Consider the following 18,105-nt stretch of genomic DNA (forward strand, 5'->3'; position numbering starts at 1 on the left):
CGGGGGGGGGAGGGATATGAAGATATATCTACGGCACATGCAGTTTTTTACAACAGAGCTTTTAAATGTTGTGGTAACAGAAAATAAGACAGCTGCCCAGTCCCAGATCTGGAAAATGTTAAATTCCACCTTATCAGCCACCGAAACAGAGTCAGGAGGGATGTGTTGCTGAGCTGCCTCCCATCAAAACATGTGCAATCCTATTTTTTTCTATCAAACGGAACTGTAAGATTCAAATAGTAATAATATTTTGGTAGTGTGATGCTGCTATTTTTAAAGGTAAGCAGACATTTTCATCAGATTTTTTTCTTCATGGGGAGAAAGCCAGTTTTGTCCTCACCACTGCCATTTTATGAGCTGAAGAGAATGAGCTAAAAAGCCACAGCTTTCTCGTTCCTCTACAATAGTACCAACCAAAGGGTAATTCCTCAAGCCCCAGGTTTATGCTTACAGAGCCCCTGAGGTGAGCATCTTCCTAACCTGCTTGGCCTGGCTACTCCCTCCAGCGAGCAGCCAGAGGGGCTGGACTCTCCTCAGGGCTGAAAGCAGCACCTAGCTGCTTGGGAAAGGTGGATGCTTCGTGCTGGGTTAGGCTTGGCCGCCATCCACCGTGCCTGCCTCCCTCTGCAAATCACTTCTCTCCGTGTGGCCAGTAACCCATCCTGGTCTTCCAACCTTCCACAGTGAGAAGCCAACCTGTGGGCTGCCCAGGGATTGAAAGCTCAAGTTTTCTCCAGGAAGGGGAGGTAGGTTGCGACACAGCCTTGAACCAAGCTCCCAGGTAAGCATGCAGGCACCCCAGTGAGGGATCAACTAGGTAAGGCTGCAAGCCACCTAGCTGAACTCTGAACTTGGAGAGTGAGTTGGACTAGACGGTCTCCTGAGCTGCTCACCAGCCACAGTTATCCCATGATTTTGCAATTCAAAAGCGTGATGCTGCCTGCAGATCAGTGACAAAGGAATATGGGGCTGAGGCTGCGGAAGCCATCAGCCATGGCAGCTTTCACCTCAAGCTCATCACATCAGCGAAGCACCTCAATGGGTCATAAGGTCTAGGGGCTGGGGGTGCAAAGAGGCCCCCATATCCAGTACATAGCCAGGTAACGGACTAAGTGATCTGAAGGCAGCAGATTTAGAAAAATATGCAACATACAGATTAACAAATTGAAGTATTTATTGCTGCCTGCGTTGAAGCAAGTCTCGCCTGCTCTTTAGCAGGCAGACAAGTGTCAATGTATTTTCCCTTTTCCATTTCTCAGCTTCCAGGACTGGCCAGGAAAAGGTACAGAAGATCCAAGTTCACACCAAGGCCCGAGAGCAGGAGGAAGCAGCACCATGATTTTAACACGGATGGCACAGGCCAGGCACCCTCTTTCAAACACAGTGCTGCCCCTAACTCCCCGCAAGCACCAGGGACTCAACTCATTTTCCCCTCAGTTCATTCACTTTCACCACCATCCATCAGGTAACATTTACTGAGGTTTTTGAGGGTTGGCGGGTGGGGGGGGGGGGGGTAAGAGGACTGGGGTTGGGGTCTTTTTTTTTCCAGGCAGCTCATTCTCTCACCTAACACCCAAGATTTAAGGTGATTTAAGCACTTAAGGATTAAAGGCATTTTAACAGCTTATATTGCTTTAAGCATCTAAGGTGGCTTAAACACTTATGCTACTTTCAGGGGTTTAAAGCGCCTTCACTGTCCACCCTACTTGATGAATTTACAGGAGCTGAAATGCTCCCTCTAAAGCAATACAAACTCACCTTAAAAACATCATTCTACTTTAAGAGTGCCGTCCTGCTTGGCTCCCCCGCCCAGGTCGGACTGGGTCCCTCAGGGCTTTAACCGGGAGGGTGCCCAAACCCTCCAGCCCCGCCACCCCCACCCTTCCCGAGGAGGTCTTCGCGCCCTTACCTGGCAACTGCCAGCTCCGGGAGAAGGGGCCACTCCGCCGGCCCGGCCCGGCCCCGGCCCCGGCCTTCCCGGGCGGCTGCAGGCCGGAGCGCCGGCCTAGGGCGGGCAGCCGCGCCTACGCTTAAAGGGCCGGGCCGAGCCGGGCCCGCAGCCGATGCCGGGTGGGGTCCGGGGGGCTTAAATGGCCGACGGGCGTAAAGAGCGCATTAGTTTCATTCCCAATTAAGCGTCAAACAGTGCATGTTTATTGGCCTGAGCGCGTGCGGCGGGACACCCCTACCCACCCCCCCGACCGGTCCCGACGGGGAGACACACACCCCAACCCCCCCGCCCCGACGTGTGCCCCGACACCCGGGGAAGGCAGCCACCCCCGGGACAGCCCAAAACACAACCCTGCTCCCCAGAAGCTGCCCGGACCCACCTTTCATAGCCAATGCCATCCCTCCCAAAAGGCGATGTAAGCGACGCAGGGCCAGCCCAGGAAGGCAAGGCTGCAAGGTCTCCCTGCTCTCAGTAGATACACAAGACCACAAGGACCCCCGACATCCCCCATGGAGACAGCCCCACCAGTGTCTCCTCCTCCACCCCACTACCCCTTGAACGCACAGGCATGGACACCCAAAGATGCTCTTCCTGCTTAGGCTTTGCTAGCCTTTGAGCATTTACCATGAAAATCATCCAGACCCCGCGAATGCAGCAGGTTTCCTGGCCTCAGAAGCCCCTCCACGCAGCTCGCGCCCAGCCCACGTCAGTGTATGGGCCCCGCTGAACCGCAACGACTGCAACCATCATTCAGGTCTGCAGGCCAGGAAAGCTGTACCCGGGTTCACAGCAAGGAAACACGGATGGCAGCCTTGTGCTCCGCTGCTTTCCCCTGCAAGGGATCAGAGTGAGGGCAGTCATGATTGCTTGGGGCTGCAGGCTTGGGACAGTTTTGTTTACATGATCTCAGATCCTTTCAAATTTATAGTAAATTAGTTCATCAAGGGTGATTAAAAATGGAAATAGTAAAGTCTCAAAAAGCCTCATTTCAAATCAAAGCTTAACCCAGGAAAAACAGTGAGTTTTTCCTCTTTATTTCCTGTGGGCTGGAAACAAGCAAGCAAATATTTCTGGTGAAAAAGATGAGCAGATTTCTGTTGGAAATGTCTTACCCATCACTGTAGAAAACGGATATTATCTCTAGTCTAAACAGAATCTGTTCAGATTTGGGTCCTTGCTTCCACACAGCCCAGCCAGCTGGGTCTGTGGAAAGGGCTACCAGGAATTTATGGAGCAGTCAAATTGTCTTCTGATCATGCTGCGATCCATCTGAAGGGATGACAATGACTCAAATAAAATGAGAAGCAGTGAAAAAAGGAGAGAAACAAACCACAAACTTGCCTGTTTTACAAAGACATGGGTGAATAGCCTGGCCATTCAGGGTAAGAGCAAACATGCTGGTAGGTCCCCTTCCACTGAAGAGGAGTTTGGTGACAGAGGCTGGTGGGACCAGCACTGGGAGGTGGAAGTGACATCTCCTGCAAGCGGCAACAGCTACAGCCTCTGGTTATCCTCAGGACTTGGCAAAACGGGCTTAAAATGGGCACCATAAGTCATTAGTGGGGCTCAAGTGCCATTGAAGCCAACTGAGGCCAGGAGCTTACAGATTTATTGTTCAAAGGAATGAGTTAGACACAGATAATAAATGGCAAGAATATGTGGAGCTGTAAGAAATAAACTACTTTTAAGCTCTTCCACAAGTGATCTTAGACTTTCAGGACATTTATTTTCCAGTTATGAAACAACTTTAAGTAAGAGAGAAGCTGACCTACAGGGAGATTACATCCATGAGCATGGACCACTGGAAAGCCTCTTGAAAGCTCCTCTGAAGGAGCTGGTGCTGCCTTCAGCACAGGACAACAGCCTGCCTGGGGCAGCACTGCGGCCACTCCAGTGTGGCAGCCCCGCACCTTCCCCAGGGAGATGCTGCAGGTCCTATCTCTTTCCTATGCCACAGGCAGCAACGCAGACCTCCGGGAAGCCCAGTCTGGATGCTGGACATACAGGGATCCTGCAACATACAGAAGTCATCATGGCCAAGGGTAGCTTCCCATAAAACATCTCTATAAGGAGATATATTCAGAAACTGATTAATGAATGTGGTTTACCACAAAATGATACTACACAGTCCTACCCTTTTCAATAGTAATCCCATAAATAATATTACTAAAAATCCAAGAAATATCCAAATTGCGCTGACGCTGCATTGTGATCCCAGTGCCTTGCCTGTTGTCTTCCCCTTTGTGGTAAATCAACACAAACATAATTCTTTAAGGGAGTTTCTAGGTGAAGACAGGAGCGATGGGAAAGGGACGCGCCTACGCTGCGCAGAGCCAGGCCCACGCGTTCAGCCTCAGAAAAACGTGCCAGGTGACGGTATTTCAAAAACACTTGGATGCTCCCACCCGGGGAAAACCCCCTTTGGCGGTGGGGGGCCATCCAGGGGCTGTAGGACCGGGGTCCACTGCACACACACACACCCCGGCTCCTCGCAGGGGAGAGCCAGGGCCAGGAGGGGCTGGGGTGGGGGCGGGGGGCAGGAGGAAGGCACCGCCGGCATCGCGGGGAGGGGGCGGAGGTGCCAGACACCCCCCGGGGGCTGGAGAAGCAGCCAGCCTCTCCCCCCTGTTCGGGGAACCGGCCCGGCCACATCCAGCATCCGCTGGCAGGGGAAGAACTAAAGGGGCGAGAGGGGCCGGGGGGGGTCCCGCCGCCTGGCAGCCGTCGTGTTCGCTGCACAGCTCACCTCCAGCTACCCGCCGCCCGAGAGCGGCCCCGCTCCCCACGCCCGGCCGAGGAACTTCTCGGGCTTCCCAGGCTCTTTGTTCGCGGGGATCTTTCCCCCCTTCCCCGTGCTCGCACGGTAACGTTCCTTGCAAGGATTTCCTGCCAAAAGACAATCCCCCCTGAGCAAAAGCAGACCGAGAAAGTAGTGACCAATCCTTTCTGGATGGCTGTCACCAGGCTCCTCCCAGCCCCCGCTCCCCCTGCCATTTGCATACAAAAAAATCCAGAAAACTCCCGTTTGCCCCCGCATCTCGCTCAGACCCTCCGTCCCCGTCTGGCAGGCAGGAGCCTGGGCTGGGGGACGCTGCCTGCGGCTGAGGGCAGCGGCGCGCCGCCCGCTCCGCGCCCCGCCACCCCGGCCCGCAAGCCTTTCGCCAGCCCCCCCCCCCTCCGCCCCCCAGAAGCTCCTCCGCGCCCCAAAATGCAGCGCCGCCTCTGCGCCCTGCTCCTGCTGGCGTCCCAGTGCATGGGCTCGGCCGCCGGGCTCTTCCCCTTCGGGGAGCCCGACTTCTCCTACAAGCGCTCCAACTGCAAGCCCATCCCCGCCCCGATGCTGCTGTGCCGGGGCATTGAGTACCAGAGCATGCGGCTGCCCAACCTGCTGGGGCATGAGACGGTGCAGGAGGTGCTGGAGCAGGCCTCCACCTGGATCCCGCTGGTGCAGAAGCAGTGCCACCCCGACACCAGGAAATTCCTCTGCTCCCTCTTCGCCCCCGTCTGCATCGACGACCTGGACGAGATCATCCAGCCCTGCCACTCGCTCTGCGAGGAGGTGAAGGAGAGCTGCGCCCCGGTGATGTCCGCCTTCGGCTTCCCCTGGCCCGACATGCTGGACTGCAGCCGCTTCCCCAAGGACAACGACCTCTGCATCCCGCTGGCCAGCAGCGACCACATCCTCCCGGTCACCAGGGAAGGTAAGCGGGAGGCGCCGGGCTGCCCCCGGCCGGCAGCATCTGCCCCCCCATGAGCCGCCCCGGCAGCGGGGTCCCCCCCCCGCCGCTCTGCAGGAGCCCCGGGACGGGGGGGACCGGGGACGGGGGCAGCAGGTCGGGCTCAGGGAGGCTTTCCCGAGGGGACCGGGGAAACTGCAGGCACCGTCGGGGAACTGGCACCGGCCCGCAGCCCCCGGCCTTTACCCGTCCCCGTCCCGAAAGAAAAGGCTGGGGACCCCGGACTCGAGCCGCGCGGCTGCCCAGGGGACATCCTCCCTCTGCAAAGACCATCGCTGAAGCGCGGGGCTGGGGAGGGGGGAGTGGTGTCTGTCGTGTGTGTCCCCCCTCTTTACTCTTTCCCCCGTAAAAAAACCCTTTTGGTTTAGGGGTGACCTTAAAAGCACGCTGTGCCCCCCTCCAGTGGGTCTGCAGCAAGGTAAGGCGGGTCAGCGTGCTCGGGCAGCGCCGGGTCGGGGAAGGCGCAGGGTCAGCCCGTCCATCGAAGGATGGAAAACTGGCCTTTCCCGAAGGGTTCCCAACGCCACCTGCTGTTCCTTTCCCCCCGAGCCTGACGGGGACTGTCCCTTGCATTTCCAGCACCCAAGGTCTGCGATGCCTGCAAAAACAAAAATGAAGACGATAACGACATCGTGGAAAACCTCTGCAAAAATGACTTTGGTAAGTGGAAGCAGAGCCCGCTCGGTTGAAAATTGAGAGTTGAGGGTCAGGTAAAACTCCCAGTGGAATGAGAGAGAGAGATGTGCCTGAATAAAGGCAAGGCTTTGTCTTATCTGCAGATGGACCCATCTGACCATTTGGTCGTGAAACACAAAATTCTACCTCAGAATAAAAAGTGGTCCTTTTTATAGTCCTTTTCTGTTCGCTGTTTTGAAGTAGTGCTCTTTTATGTGGATGTTGCTGACAAGCCAAACAGAAAGTAAAATTGAAAAAGGAAAAAAAAAAAGAATCTTTCATCCAGACTGTTGCCTGGGGAGAAGTAGAGCAAAGCTTCATTTAGACGTATGAGAAAGAGCTGCATGACCAATCTCATGTATCGTAAGAAAGACTCTCTCCACAGATTAAGAATGAAGCTCTATATATCATTTGACAGAGAAGGTAATGCACAGACAATTGGGGATATAAACTTAATGGGAAGATCTGGGGTTAGAAGAGGACAAGAAAGGCCCTTCAACACAGACAACTGAACGGCACATTATCCACACATTAGCATTTCAAGAGAAAAAGGGAATAAGGAGGGGAATCCTTTTATAATAGGTCAATGTTTATACCTGGAAACAGATTTGTAGTATAAATATCTACAGCAATTCAAAAGTCTTTCTTTAAAAACAGAAACACCACCCAAGACATGAAACTGTGACTGTGGGACATAATTGCTAAAACAACTAATAGCTTTGGCCTGGCAAATTACACTCAGATAAGTCCTCCTAAAACTAAACACGCCCCACAGAATCTTACAGACCCCTATATCCCCCTCCTAGTTATTTTACCAAATCAAATGCAGCTGTTGGACCAATTTGCCCTCCACAGGATCTATTCTTTCAAAAAAACAATGCATGTGAAATATCATTTCCTTACAGGTTTGCCTAAAATCCTCTCCCGCCTAATAAATTAAGTTTAGAAGTTTTCAGCCGCAGCAGAGATCAGGTTTCAGATTAGGTCTAGGTACTCACCTCCCCTTCAAACTCTAGTTTCATGAAGACTGCCCTCTCCCAGCGAAAAATGGAGTGCTGCTTAACGTAGTAAACCTGCCCTGTCTCTGTTTGCAAACAGGAGAAAAGCCGGAGAAAATATTAATTTAGAAAGGAAGGAAAAAAGAGGGGGAGGGGGGAGAGGGGAGATGAGAAAAGAAACCAAAAAACCCTCAGCCCTAAGGTTGATTCAAACTGAAATGACTTGCATGGCCTTTGTGGCTTTAGAAATGGAGCCACCTGCTGCCTCTTCTGTCAGCCCTGACAGTTTAATTAGCAATAGAGCACCTCCCTCCCCAGGTCCTCTTTATGTGCACTAATGGGAAAAAACCTCTCCATCTCTCTCCCTCTCCCGACTTCCCCCTCCCCTCACTCTATTAGCCTTGAAGATAAAAGTGAAGGAGATTGCCTACATCAATGGGGATACCAAGATCACCCCCGAAACAAAGAGCAAAACTATCTACAAGCTGAATGGGCTGACGGAAAGGGATCTGAGGAAGATCGTGCTCTGGCTGAAAGGTGGCCTCCAGTGTACCTGTGACGAGATGAATGACATCAACGTGCCCTACTTGGTGATGGGGCAGAAGCAAGCTGGGGAACTGGTGATCACCTCGCTGAAGCGGTGGCAGAAAGGGCAGCGGGCTTTCAAGCGGTTCTCCCGCAGCATCCGCAAACTGCAGTGTTAGTGGCTTCTGCTCTGGCCACCTCCAGTAGCCGCCTCTGTCCCGAGCTCTCCGGGCCTCCCGCACCTTCTTGCTTCGGCCCCTCTGAGCCTCGAGATGCCACGGGCATGAGACATGGTGACCGCTTTCTGAGAGGGGAGGGAGCCCTCTCTTTCTGTACATAGGTTAAAGTGTAATAAAAAAAAAAATCATGACTATTTTTGGGAAGTATTAAAGTATCTCGCTTAAAGCTTTTTTTTTTTTTATGGTTGCAAATGTGACTTTTCCCTCTTCGTTTTGGTAATGCTGGTTCATTTATATCACTGCTTCTCTGTATACATGCATGTTTGTTGTGCACGAGTAGGAGACGCAGAGGAAGACAGCCACGCGTGCGACTGGCCTGTCACAGTGGGTACGACTCTTTCACCAAGGTGAAATGGCTCGCCATCTATATTAACACTATAAAGGTCATGTTACAACTCTTGCATATGATACATAGGCACCAATAAGAGTATATTAATCATTCTCACATTTTATTTTCCACAAGTCTGAGCCCTTCTTTCTCAGAAAAAAATGAACAAGTTTTGGAGCTGGTTGATCTGAATGCAACTTTTTTCTTTATTATTTTGCAAATTAAACCACCTGTAGCCTAACTGTAATATACCTAGTGGTTAACCTGAAAGAGTTGTAAAATATTGCTTTAATTAACCTTGTAAATACTCCAGATAAATGTTATATTCTTGTATATAAACTTTACATCATAGTTTACCCATTGTCTCGGTCTGTATTCACTTTAATCTGGTTTTGGAGAACTGGGAGAAAGCTGTCTGACTGGGCTTTGTCACAGCAACATAAAATTTGGCCTTCTACCCCAAGTGGCCAGCAGAGAAACACAAGGAAGCATCTAGTGCTGCAGTCAGAAAAATCGTAGTGGACCTCATTTCCCCAGAGATGAGCTCACGAGACATGGGGCTGAGGTTCAGTCAACTCATTTTCATATGTGTCTGTTGAGCTATTCAAGATGATTTTCTGTGTCTCCTTTGTTTGACTGCCTGCATTTTCATTCCTCAGAAGACTCTGCTCTTTGCCACCGTGGAATTCCAATGATACCACTTGCTTAAAAATCAAATCCATTTATCCATTTCTTACACTTGAAAAAGACATGTTAAGGAGTGCAAGAGTAGACAGAAAAATCTCATTTGCAAGTAGCAATTCAGAATAATGGTAGAGCAAGGCATGTTTTGTGTGTATGTACGCTCACTATTCTTACTAAGAAAGAAAATAAAACGTACCTAATAGTGTAACTAGAGGAATGTTTTTCAGAATTTTTCTTACAAATTTTTTCTGATTAAGAGCATTACCTGCTAGAATTTTATTGTACTTACACTGAAAAATAGTCTTGCTTCCCAGTGCTGTCACACATAAAAAATTCCTCTTAGCTTCACTGAGAGAATGAGCACTCCAGTATTCTGAAGGACAATGTTTTATGTTAACCATTCATAGGCAGAATACAAACCTAACACTAGATTTTTCTTTAAAGTAAAACAAAAATTAATTTCAATTTCCTATATTTAGTGTTATTTTTTTCACCACCAGGATAAAAAGATAAAATCTAAAGGTCTAACATGTTACATTTGTTTCTGAAAAATTAATTATTTGCCCTCTCCCCCAGTCTTAATGCTCTCACTACACCTGGTACAAACAATGGTAAGACTCTGACCAAGCCAGGCAAGAGCAGTCCTCACAAATGTCCTCAAAAGTATAACTATCAAAAAAAAAAAAAACCAAAACCAGAAAGGCTACAAACATCCAAACAAAAAGCCCCATTCCAAACTGGCAATTATATTGTGAGACAGTTTCTTTATTTAAAGGTCAATACATTGCGGAAATGTCATTAAAACTTTTCTTCTGAATGGACCTGGCTTCCCAGGAAACAGATTTGAGTCTTTTTGTGCTATGGCATAATTATTTTAATACCAGCACTATGTCCACCATCTGACAGAGCCATCAGCATCCAGTTGTCACGTTGCTCTACCCACCTTGCTCGGTATATAATGTAATACTTACCCCTGAACAGCTTTGGTTTTAGAGGGGACACGCTCACAGATAAAGAGGAGCTGGCCAAAGATGCAAAAAATGGGCTTGTGCTGCCTGGTGGAAGAAAGCATTTTGAAGAGGCAGTCATTGCAATGCAGTCCCTGGGGACTGAAAATGAACAGCCAGGACTGCTCCACTCAGCCTGCCTTACATATACTAAGTCCTCCTACAGCAACCATAAAATTATCTTAATTGGGCTGTCCTAGAAGGCAGCAGTACTGATGCTGATGAGGACAGACAGGTCACAAGTTACTCATTCCAGGGTCATTTTAAGGCCAAGACTACATAACAGATTTTTGCCAAATCACTGAGATGTATGAAGACACGTTACCTATGACCAACGTCGCTCTGTCTTAAAAAAAACCAAACCCAATGTTCCCCTTCCTCCATCACAAAATAAACACAGTTACACCAGCAAAATCCTGTTCCTGTCAGGACAAATTCAGGAGAACAATAATAAACTAGACTGGCAAATGTTCAATTTTACTAGTATAATCAGCATCCTGGATTAAGAACATCCTGCCATACAGCATACCCCTACTGATAAAGCCTTCTGCATGTGGCCCTGGGCTGAGTCACCGGGACTATCCAACCTCAGGGTGAACTGGCAGAGGCAGGATTACCCTTCAGATAAGGAGGATTTAGGGAAATGTGAGGACTAATGGCACTCACATTCTCCCAGTTTAATTCCATTACCTTGTTCTAAAAGTAACATATTAAAAGACGGGTCATGTTCACCTTACCGAGACGGAATGTCAGTGTTTATTACACTGTCTGTTTCCAAAGTTGTATAAACTAGATATTGCAAACTATTCACCTGAAAATTAGAACTTTAAAGTCACAGCCTGAGGAAACGTCATCTCCCAGGTGCAGGCAAAGAAGTAAACATATACATTTTTCATATTCTTACCCTTACTCTTACTTGCTCAAAAATAACTGAAAATCTTTGTGCCAGGCAATTAGTGAACCAAACGTGTAAAAAAAGTTATCAGAGCCTGCTACTTCTGACCATATACTTCAGAGTAACTGTATTACCTGGTATGGTATGGTTCAGTTCTAGCAGAAACTATTTTTTTTAATTGATGAAAAAGGGCAACCCACTGTTGCATTTTTCAGATGCTTTTTTGTCTTCTTCTAATTAAAACAACATTGTTAGGCAGCCAATTATGTAGCTCCCATTGTATTTGCTTTCATAGAAACTATAAAAGCAGTTGACTACAATGGATTGGTTTAAGAACAATAATAATGACACTTGACATTTATACAGAAGTTTCCATTTAAGTTTCTCAGACTGCCTTCACAAAAATAGGCATTAATATCCCTATTTTGCAGATCAGGAAAATGAAGCACAGTGAAGTGAAATAACTCATTCAAAACCACCCAGCAAGTCCTTTACAGTCATGAAAAGCAGCATATTTTTTGCCTCCAAGTTTTATGCTCTAATCACTAGACCACAGCAATCAGAATGGTGTATAATCAAGGCAGCACTTAGATTATAATTTGAAAGCATAATAACAATGAAGTCTCCCTCCAACTTCTTCTTCCTCCTGAGTGTGTAAAAAAATGACTGCCCAAATTAAAATTTAAAACCCATCAGCAATATTCCTGCAGTCTTTTCCTTTCTTCCTTATTTATCGTTCTCTCTATCCTTTAATTACTTCTTAATCCTTTCTTTTCTTCCTCACTTCTCATTCACTTCAGACACCCGCAGAGAAGCCACTCAGCCCCTATCTTGCCCCTCTCATACAGACACTTGCACCCTCGGTATAGTTTATTAAAGAACTCATGCAGTATAACTACACATAAGCCACAAAAATCCTAATGACCAGCTTAAGACATAAAAAGACCCATGCAGGAAATTCAGCAAGAGGCATTTAAACTTAATTAATGGTTTTCTGTGAGGACAGGAGGGTGGTTAGATGCCACAAGGAGCACCACAGACACATGCTGGTTGCCTCAGGCACACCCACTATTCCTATTCTACAGACAGCAGAATACAAGGATATTTAAAGACTATAGCAAGCATGAAGAGCACACAGATCAAGGACACCTTCCCTCGCATAGCCAGGTCTCCCACACATCTCAGCCCCGTCATTAGAACCCTGTGTTCTCCCACTGGGGCCACAGTGCACCTCTCCCAACCTTCTTCCAGATGTCTCACTACCTCTCTTCAGCCATTGAGGGCATCAGCTAAGAGCAGAGCCACCATTGACTCAAGCATGGACTGCCTCACCATCCCCCAGGTGCCCATGGGGGCACAAGCAACCCCCACGCAGCCAGCAGGGCAGCCCCTTTTTTGCTGCTTCCGCAGCCTGCTGCCATCCTTGCCAAACCCTGTAAGCCCTGTAAGCCCTCGCAGTGTGCCCACAGTTGGCAATGCCAGAGGAAGGGTGATGGATTGATTGCTACCAGAGCAGTAGGCAGCCTGCCTTAGGTCAGGCAGCCCAGGCTTTTGTTATTGGAGCCAGCAGTTCTTCTTTCTAGGCTTCAGAGACATGCCTGTATGATTTATCTAGAAGTTGCTTTCTTATCAGCAGATGTAGATTCCGTACAGCCTGACTGTCTGACGAAACAGCCACAGGAATGGATCTTGTTTGCCTCTGTACGGAAAGGAGAGTGCAAGATATTCACATCACAGGAATCCAAGACCCAAAGCTGTCTTACAAACATAAATTAGCCTATGTTATATCCCTTCGGGGTGAATTTAATAGGGTAACATTTTCCAAATGCATCAACCCTTTTCAGGGTGAGCCGTGGGCTCCTAAATCACCTAGATGCCTTGGAAAATATTAGCCGCTATCCCCCCCCAGAGTTAAAGCCAGTTGGCTGAGGTCAGCCAGCAAGCCTGTCACCCAGCCAGGAGGAACACCTCAGCAATCAGCCAGCCAGCCCATCGCTCTCACAACTGATCAAAATAACCAACCAACGCAGAAAGCTGCACCGCAAAGCAGCTGATGGAGCAAACTTCAAAACCAGTTACTGCACACATAGAAAGACCAGCACAAGTTAGGAGGTATGCTCAATGTCTTACAAAACAGACACAAGAAAGAGCAAATATACCTTCTAAGACCCATGATAAGGTAATACAATTAATACAGCTCTTTCGGAACCCAAACAGTGCAGATCATCCTTTTTGGGTAATTTTCAGCCCACAAAGATGATGCTAAAATCACGGAGTATTTTCTGTTTGGACACAACAGGTTGCCATTAGAGTCACAGCCCAAACTAGCAGCAACTTGCAGACTTAGGATTGATCTGAAAAGGTAGCAGAAATGCTAATTTAAGCACACTTTCAACTTTTCAGTTCTTTGTTTTCAGAGCTTAACCCTGGCAGTCTTCATTAGACACTAAACATTCCATATGGAGCCCCTATGGAAGAACAATTTAAGAGTCTTCTATTGATACCTGCTTTTATCAGGCAAGAGATAACTAATCCTTCCCTGGAAATTTCCCTGCATTGATAGTTTGCTTCAAATCCCTAACATTGTCTAATTGCCTTTTTTGTTATGTGAATCTCCAGCCATGCACAATAGTGAACCCTGGCTGCTACACACTGAGACAGGTGCTTTAGTGGCTGCCGGCCTCACATCATTAAGCACACACAGAGCTATTAATCATTTCAGTTTACTCCGAGGCACAAACCTGAATTAAGTAAGACCACTTTCCTAAGCAAAACAATAGCTTAATTGTAATAGGTAAGGCAAAAGAATTTTGAGGGGTAGAGTTTCAGAAAATAGAGCAACTCCCCCCAAAAAATGATCAGGCAATACAAGGAAACACACTGTAATTTAAGAATTGGGGGGTTTAATAATTTGTTTTGAACAAGGGAAGAAAATTATTTTAAAGATGATCTTATAGCCTCACACAGCCTCTTCATTTCCTTCAGATGCTTCAATATGGGAGAAATTTTCGGTACTTTTATTTACATTCTGTGAACTGTAACACTGTAATCACCCCAGTGATATGAATGGTGGGTTTTTTCACATCATGTGCATTTTCAAATACAGCATGGATTTTCAAAAGAGTCTACAAAACTAAAGCATAAGGTCAATTTCCAAAGTATTCTTAGGTTTTGATTTTTAAGTAACTTACACTACAAAAGGATGAAAAATTAATTTTGATGGAAGCAACATAAGAAAGTATATTTGAAGTCTTGTTAGATCCTTACATATGCTTATCTGTTGCTTGAAGTACCCACATATATTTAAAAATTTGTCTGCAACACATATATCCTTAGAGAAATTAATATACTTGGCACCCAGGGATTTTGGAAATGCAATCTAGACTGTTGAAAATATTAGCAAGTAGTAGTATCATAATCTGTCCCACACACGTGAAATGTTAAAATTGTCTTAACCCTTTTGTTTCATTTGTCATTCGACTAGAATATATGACTTACTGGGAGAGCTCTGGAATTCTAAAGCTAGCCCTACTTTCATGAGAAAACACTGCATGTAAATCAGTCCCTTGATCCAGAACTGAGCTTTAGAAATCTTGCTGGAAGGATTAGCATCCTCCTCAACTTTGTACTGCTACGTCAAGTAGATAAAGAAGAAAAGATTTGTATGAAACACTGCTTTCTACAACACAATAGGGCAAGAAACAACATTAACTGTTAAGACTTGCCTGGCAACTGCTGCAACTAACTAGCACGTAACAAGGAGAAGAAATATAAAAGTCAGTAATACAGTTTTTTTAATATATATAAAATTAATAAAGTGTCTATTATTTAATGAGGTGTCTCAAAATGGAAGAGACACTGCATTTTCTCCCATACAAAACTTAAAAGGATCATTAGAGTCACCTAGAACATGGATTACAATATAGCACACCTCCTGTGCTAGTAGAGTGCCACAATCTACCTTAGGGTGAAGTTCACCTAGCAATAACTACACTTAATGTGTGCACATCGTATCTAAATGTGAGCTGCTCCACAGAGCCTCCATTTTGTTGACCACCCAGCTGTATGCTCCCACCACCTTCCTCGAGGCAGAGGTATCAATTACACAAGGTAGACAGTGTGTGAGCCCAGCTCACACAAAATCACTCAACCCAAAATCAGCCCTGAATAAGAACAGCTAGATATGATGAATGGTTTGTGGCAAGTTCAGCAGCTGAGCAGAAGACCCACCTCAGACCCATGGCTGCACCATCTGGTGCATGGGGAGGGGGTGATGCAGGTGGCAGGTAGGTCATACATAGTGCTTCCTAAAAATGCCCTCAGTCCAGACATTTGCAAAGAAACAATAATGTTACAGCAGGCTCAGTTTCAATTTGCTGCTACAGTTTGCCTGGCACCAAGTGAAGCTGCTGGGATGGTGAGGGCTATTAAAGAGCTTGCAGTATCAACTTATTCTCTGTATAGCCTGTCCGGGGTCCCTCTGGTGATCTGCCCCTCATAGCAGGCAAGGAGCAAGGACTGGTGCGCTGCTCTGGCTCTGTGAGCTCCCACAGGGCAGGAAAGCAGCACACTGGATCCCTTCAGATGGCAGCCTAATGACCATCTGCAGAGCAGGGCTCAGCACACTTATATCTCGGACATGAAAAATACACCTTTTCAGCCTTACAGTTATCTTGGTAAGGCTGAGCACCCGAGGCCCAGGCTTGCTGTATTTGCCAGCTGGGCTCTCCTCCTGCTTGCCTGTCTCCCACACTCATTCTATCTTTGATCCTCTCAAGGAGAAAAAGGATCTAGAAGAGCTTGTGGAAAACTTTACACACAGCAGCACTCGAAAAAGAGATAAGAAGAAGGTGCTGGTGAATACTGTAATGGCATAATCTACTTCAGTGGGAGAGTCTCATCTGGCTGATGTATTCCACTTCTGACACTCTAGTGAAAGGACAGTGCAGAAACAGAGTTTTGTCGTTGTTTTTTTTTTTTTAAAAAAAAAAAAAAGGACAAGATTTGCCAGAGAATTTGGTACTAACGCACATTCTAGGTAGACTTTATGAAGTGTGAAATGATGGCCTAGAGCTGGTCCTAGGGAAATCAGTGGTAAAATTCCATATACATTAATAGAAGCAGAGTAAATCCAATACTGAGTAGTTTTGAAGAGTCTGACTCTTTAACAGTAAGAGTATTTATTTTGTAAATGTCATGCCATATATAAATTAAGGACATCAACAATTCAGAAGAGCCACTCCTGCTCAAACTCCAATTGGAAGAGAAGCACTTGGAATAAATTCAGTGGAGCCCTACTAAAGCCACTACTCTAAAATAGTATTAGAGCAATGGCTGACTAAGTCTGAATAAAACATGCATAAGTATCTAAATTCAATAGCAGAAGCTATCTGGAAGAAAAAAACAGCAACCCTGATTGTCACTGGCTCAGCACATGAAGAGGTGGACAAGTGACTGTGGTCAGGATGAAGTCATTCTCACCATATAGCATCAGGCAACTGGCTGAGCGTGAAGCTGCCTGAGGTTCAGCAAAGTCAGCCTGGTGACATGTGGAGCAGATGCTGAAAGTCTGACAGCTGGAAATGTTGGAAGCACTTGTCATCAGGAGGTGGCAGGAAGCTTCTGTCAGCTGGAAAAGAGCCTGGATGCTTGTTGCTAGGGCATCAGAGAGGGTTTTGACAGATAGAAGTGTTGGTGAGCGGCTACTAGAGATAAGAGTGCAGAACCCTGGGAAGGCGGAGGAGGGCTGGTTCTTCAAGTTTATTTTCAGAGATAGGGATACAGCAGGTCACAGTGAACCCCCAGTCTAGGGCAGGGGCTTGCATAGTCTTCACTTCATCTGCCACTAGCTTAACCCCAGAAGGAATAGTTAGTCCGACATTTCATGCTCATTCTCTGTGTTTATGGCATAAATGCCACAGCTAGCAGGGAGGTTGCAGTTGGGGATGAGACCAAGGGATGGGCAGAAGAAATGCTCATCTTTGGGAAGAGTTAGTTTCACTAGACTTGACCCTGAGAACCTGATTGACCAAAACTTGCATACGCTTAGGTCTGCACCGGGGAAAGCGTCTTCTTTTTGTATTCTAGTTTCCTCTGGAGGCATTCAGAGTCAAGCAACAAAAACATAGCAGATGCATCTTTGAGTCAAGCTTATTTGGTTCTGAAAAAAAACAAAGTTTCTTTACTGAGATTGCTAAAACCTAAGTATGTTAAAGAACAGGAAGAAAATCTGAGGATAATATAAAACGCACAGAATTCAGAAAGACTGAAAAATAACGCCTTATGAGTAGCTGGTTTTACTCCAGAGCCAGTAAAAATACTAGAAAACAACAAAAAATAAAAAGTCTTTTGCAAGGCTTCTTTTTAAAAAACAAGTTTCCCCAAATGTACAATAATGCTCAGAGATTTTCTGAGCAAGAACCTCTTCAAAAAAATATTATAAAAGTTATACTATTGATAGCAATTTCAGATAAATGGAAAACCCAAAGTCTCTGTCAATTTTCACACTATAAGAAGTTCATTTATCCAAGTACAGCTGGCTGAACTTTTTTTCATTAAATGGTTTATTGGTTTGGATGACTCAAATAAATTGGGGAAATTCACCTAGTGCTGTTTCTTTTTCATTTCCAAGTTGGGAGTGGACATTTCTGAAATTAAATATTCCAGTTCTGGTAGCAGACTTTGACAGTCATTAGCATTATCTATACTCACTCAAACACACTCAAATAGATACAATAGATATATGAGAGAAGATGAGAAACACTCGGCTGAGCTGTGGGAGATCCAGGTGTAAATTTGTCCTCTCCTCCCCTTTGTGCTTCATGTCCCAGTTCAGATCAAGAGCTCAACCAGTAACCAGAGATTTCGATGGCTATGCACCTGAATGGGGAGTATGCTGGGTGCTTCACTCCCAGATTTGCTACTGAAGCTTTTCCAAATGGTATAAAATTACAGAATACATCAGATAGATAGAGAAAGAAGCTTGCAGCCTGATGACTAGTTTACTCACTTTGCACAGCCGCGGGAGAACATGAAGAAGAGGGATCAGAGCCCATCTCTGACCCTC

General features: G+C 46.6%; 1 protein-coding gene across 1 annotated transcript; it reads left to right on the top strand.

Moving 5' to 3' along the window:
- The first annotated feature begins 4,957 nt into the window (after positions 1-4,957).
- SFRP2 (secreted frizzled related protein 2) lies at positions 4,958-8,809 on the top strand. Its single transcript, XM_064449836.1, has 3 exons — positions 4,958-5,652; positions 6,268-6,348; positions 7,761-8,809. Exons 1-3 carry the CDS (start codon positions 5,160-5,162, stop codon positions 8,063-8,065), a joined length of 879 nt encoding a protein of 292 aa, XP_064305906.1. The 5' UTR covers positions 4,958-5,159; the 3' UTR covers positions 8,066-8,809.
- The last annotated feature ends 9,296 nt before the right edge of the window (positions 8,810-18,105 follow it).

This window comes from Phalacrocorax carbo, chromosome 4, assembly GCF_963921805.1.
Source record: "Phalacrocorax carbo chromosome 4, bPhaCar2.1, whole genome shotgun sequence".
Lineage (NCBI taxonomy): Eukaryota > Metazoa > Chordata > Aves > Suliformes > Phalacrocoracidae > Phalacrocorax > Phalacrocorax carbo.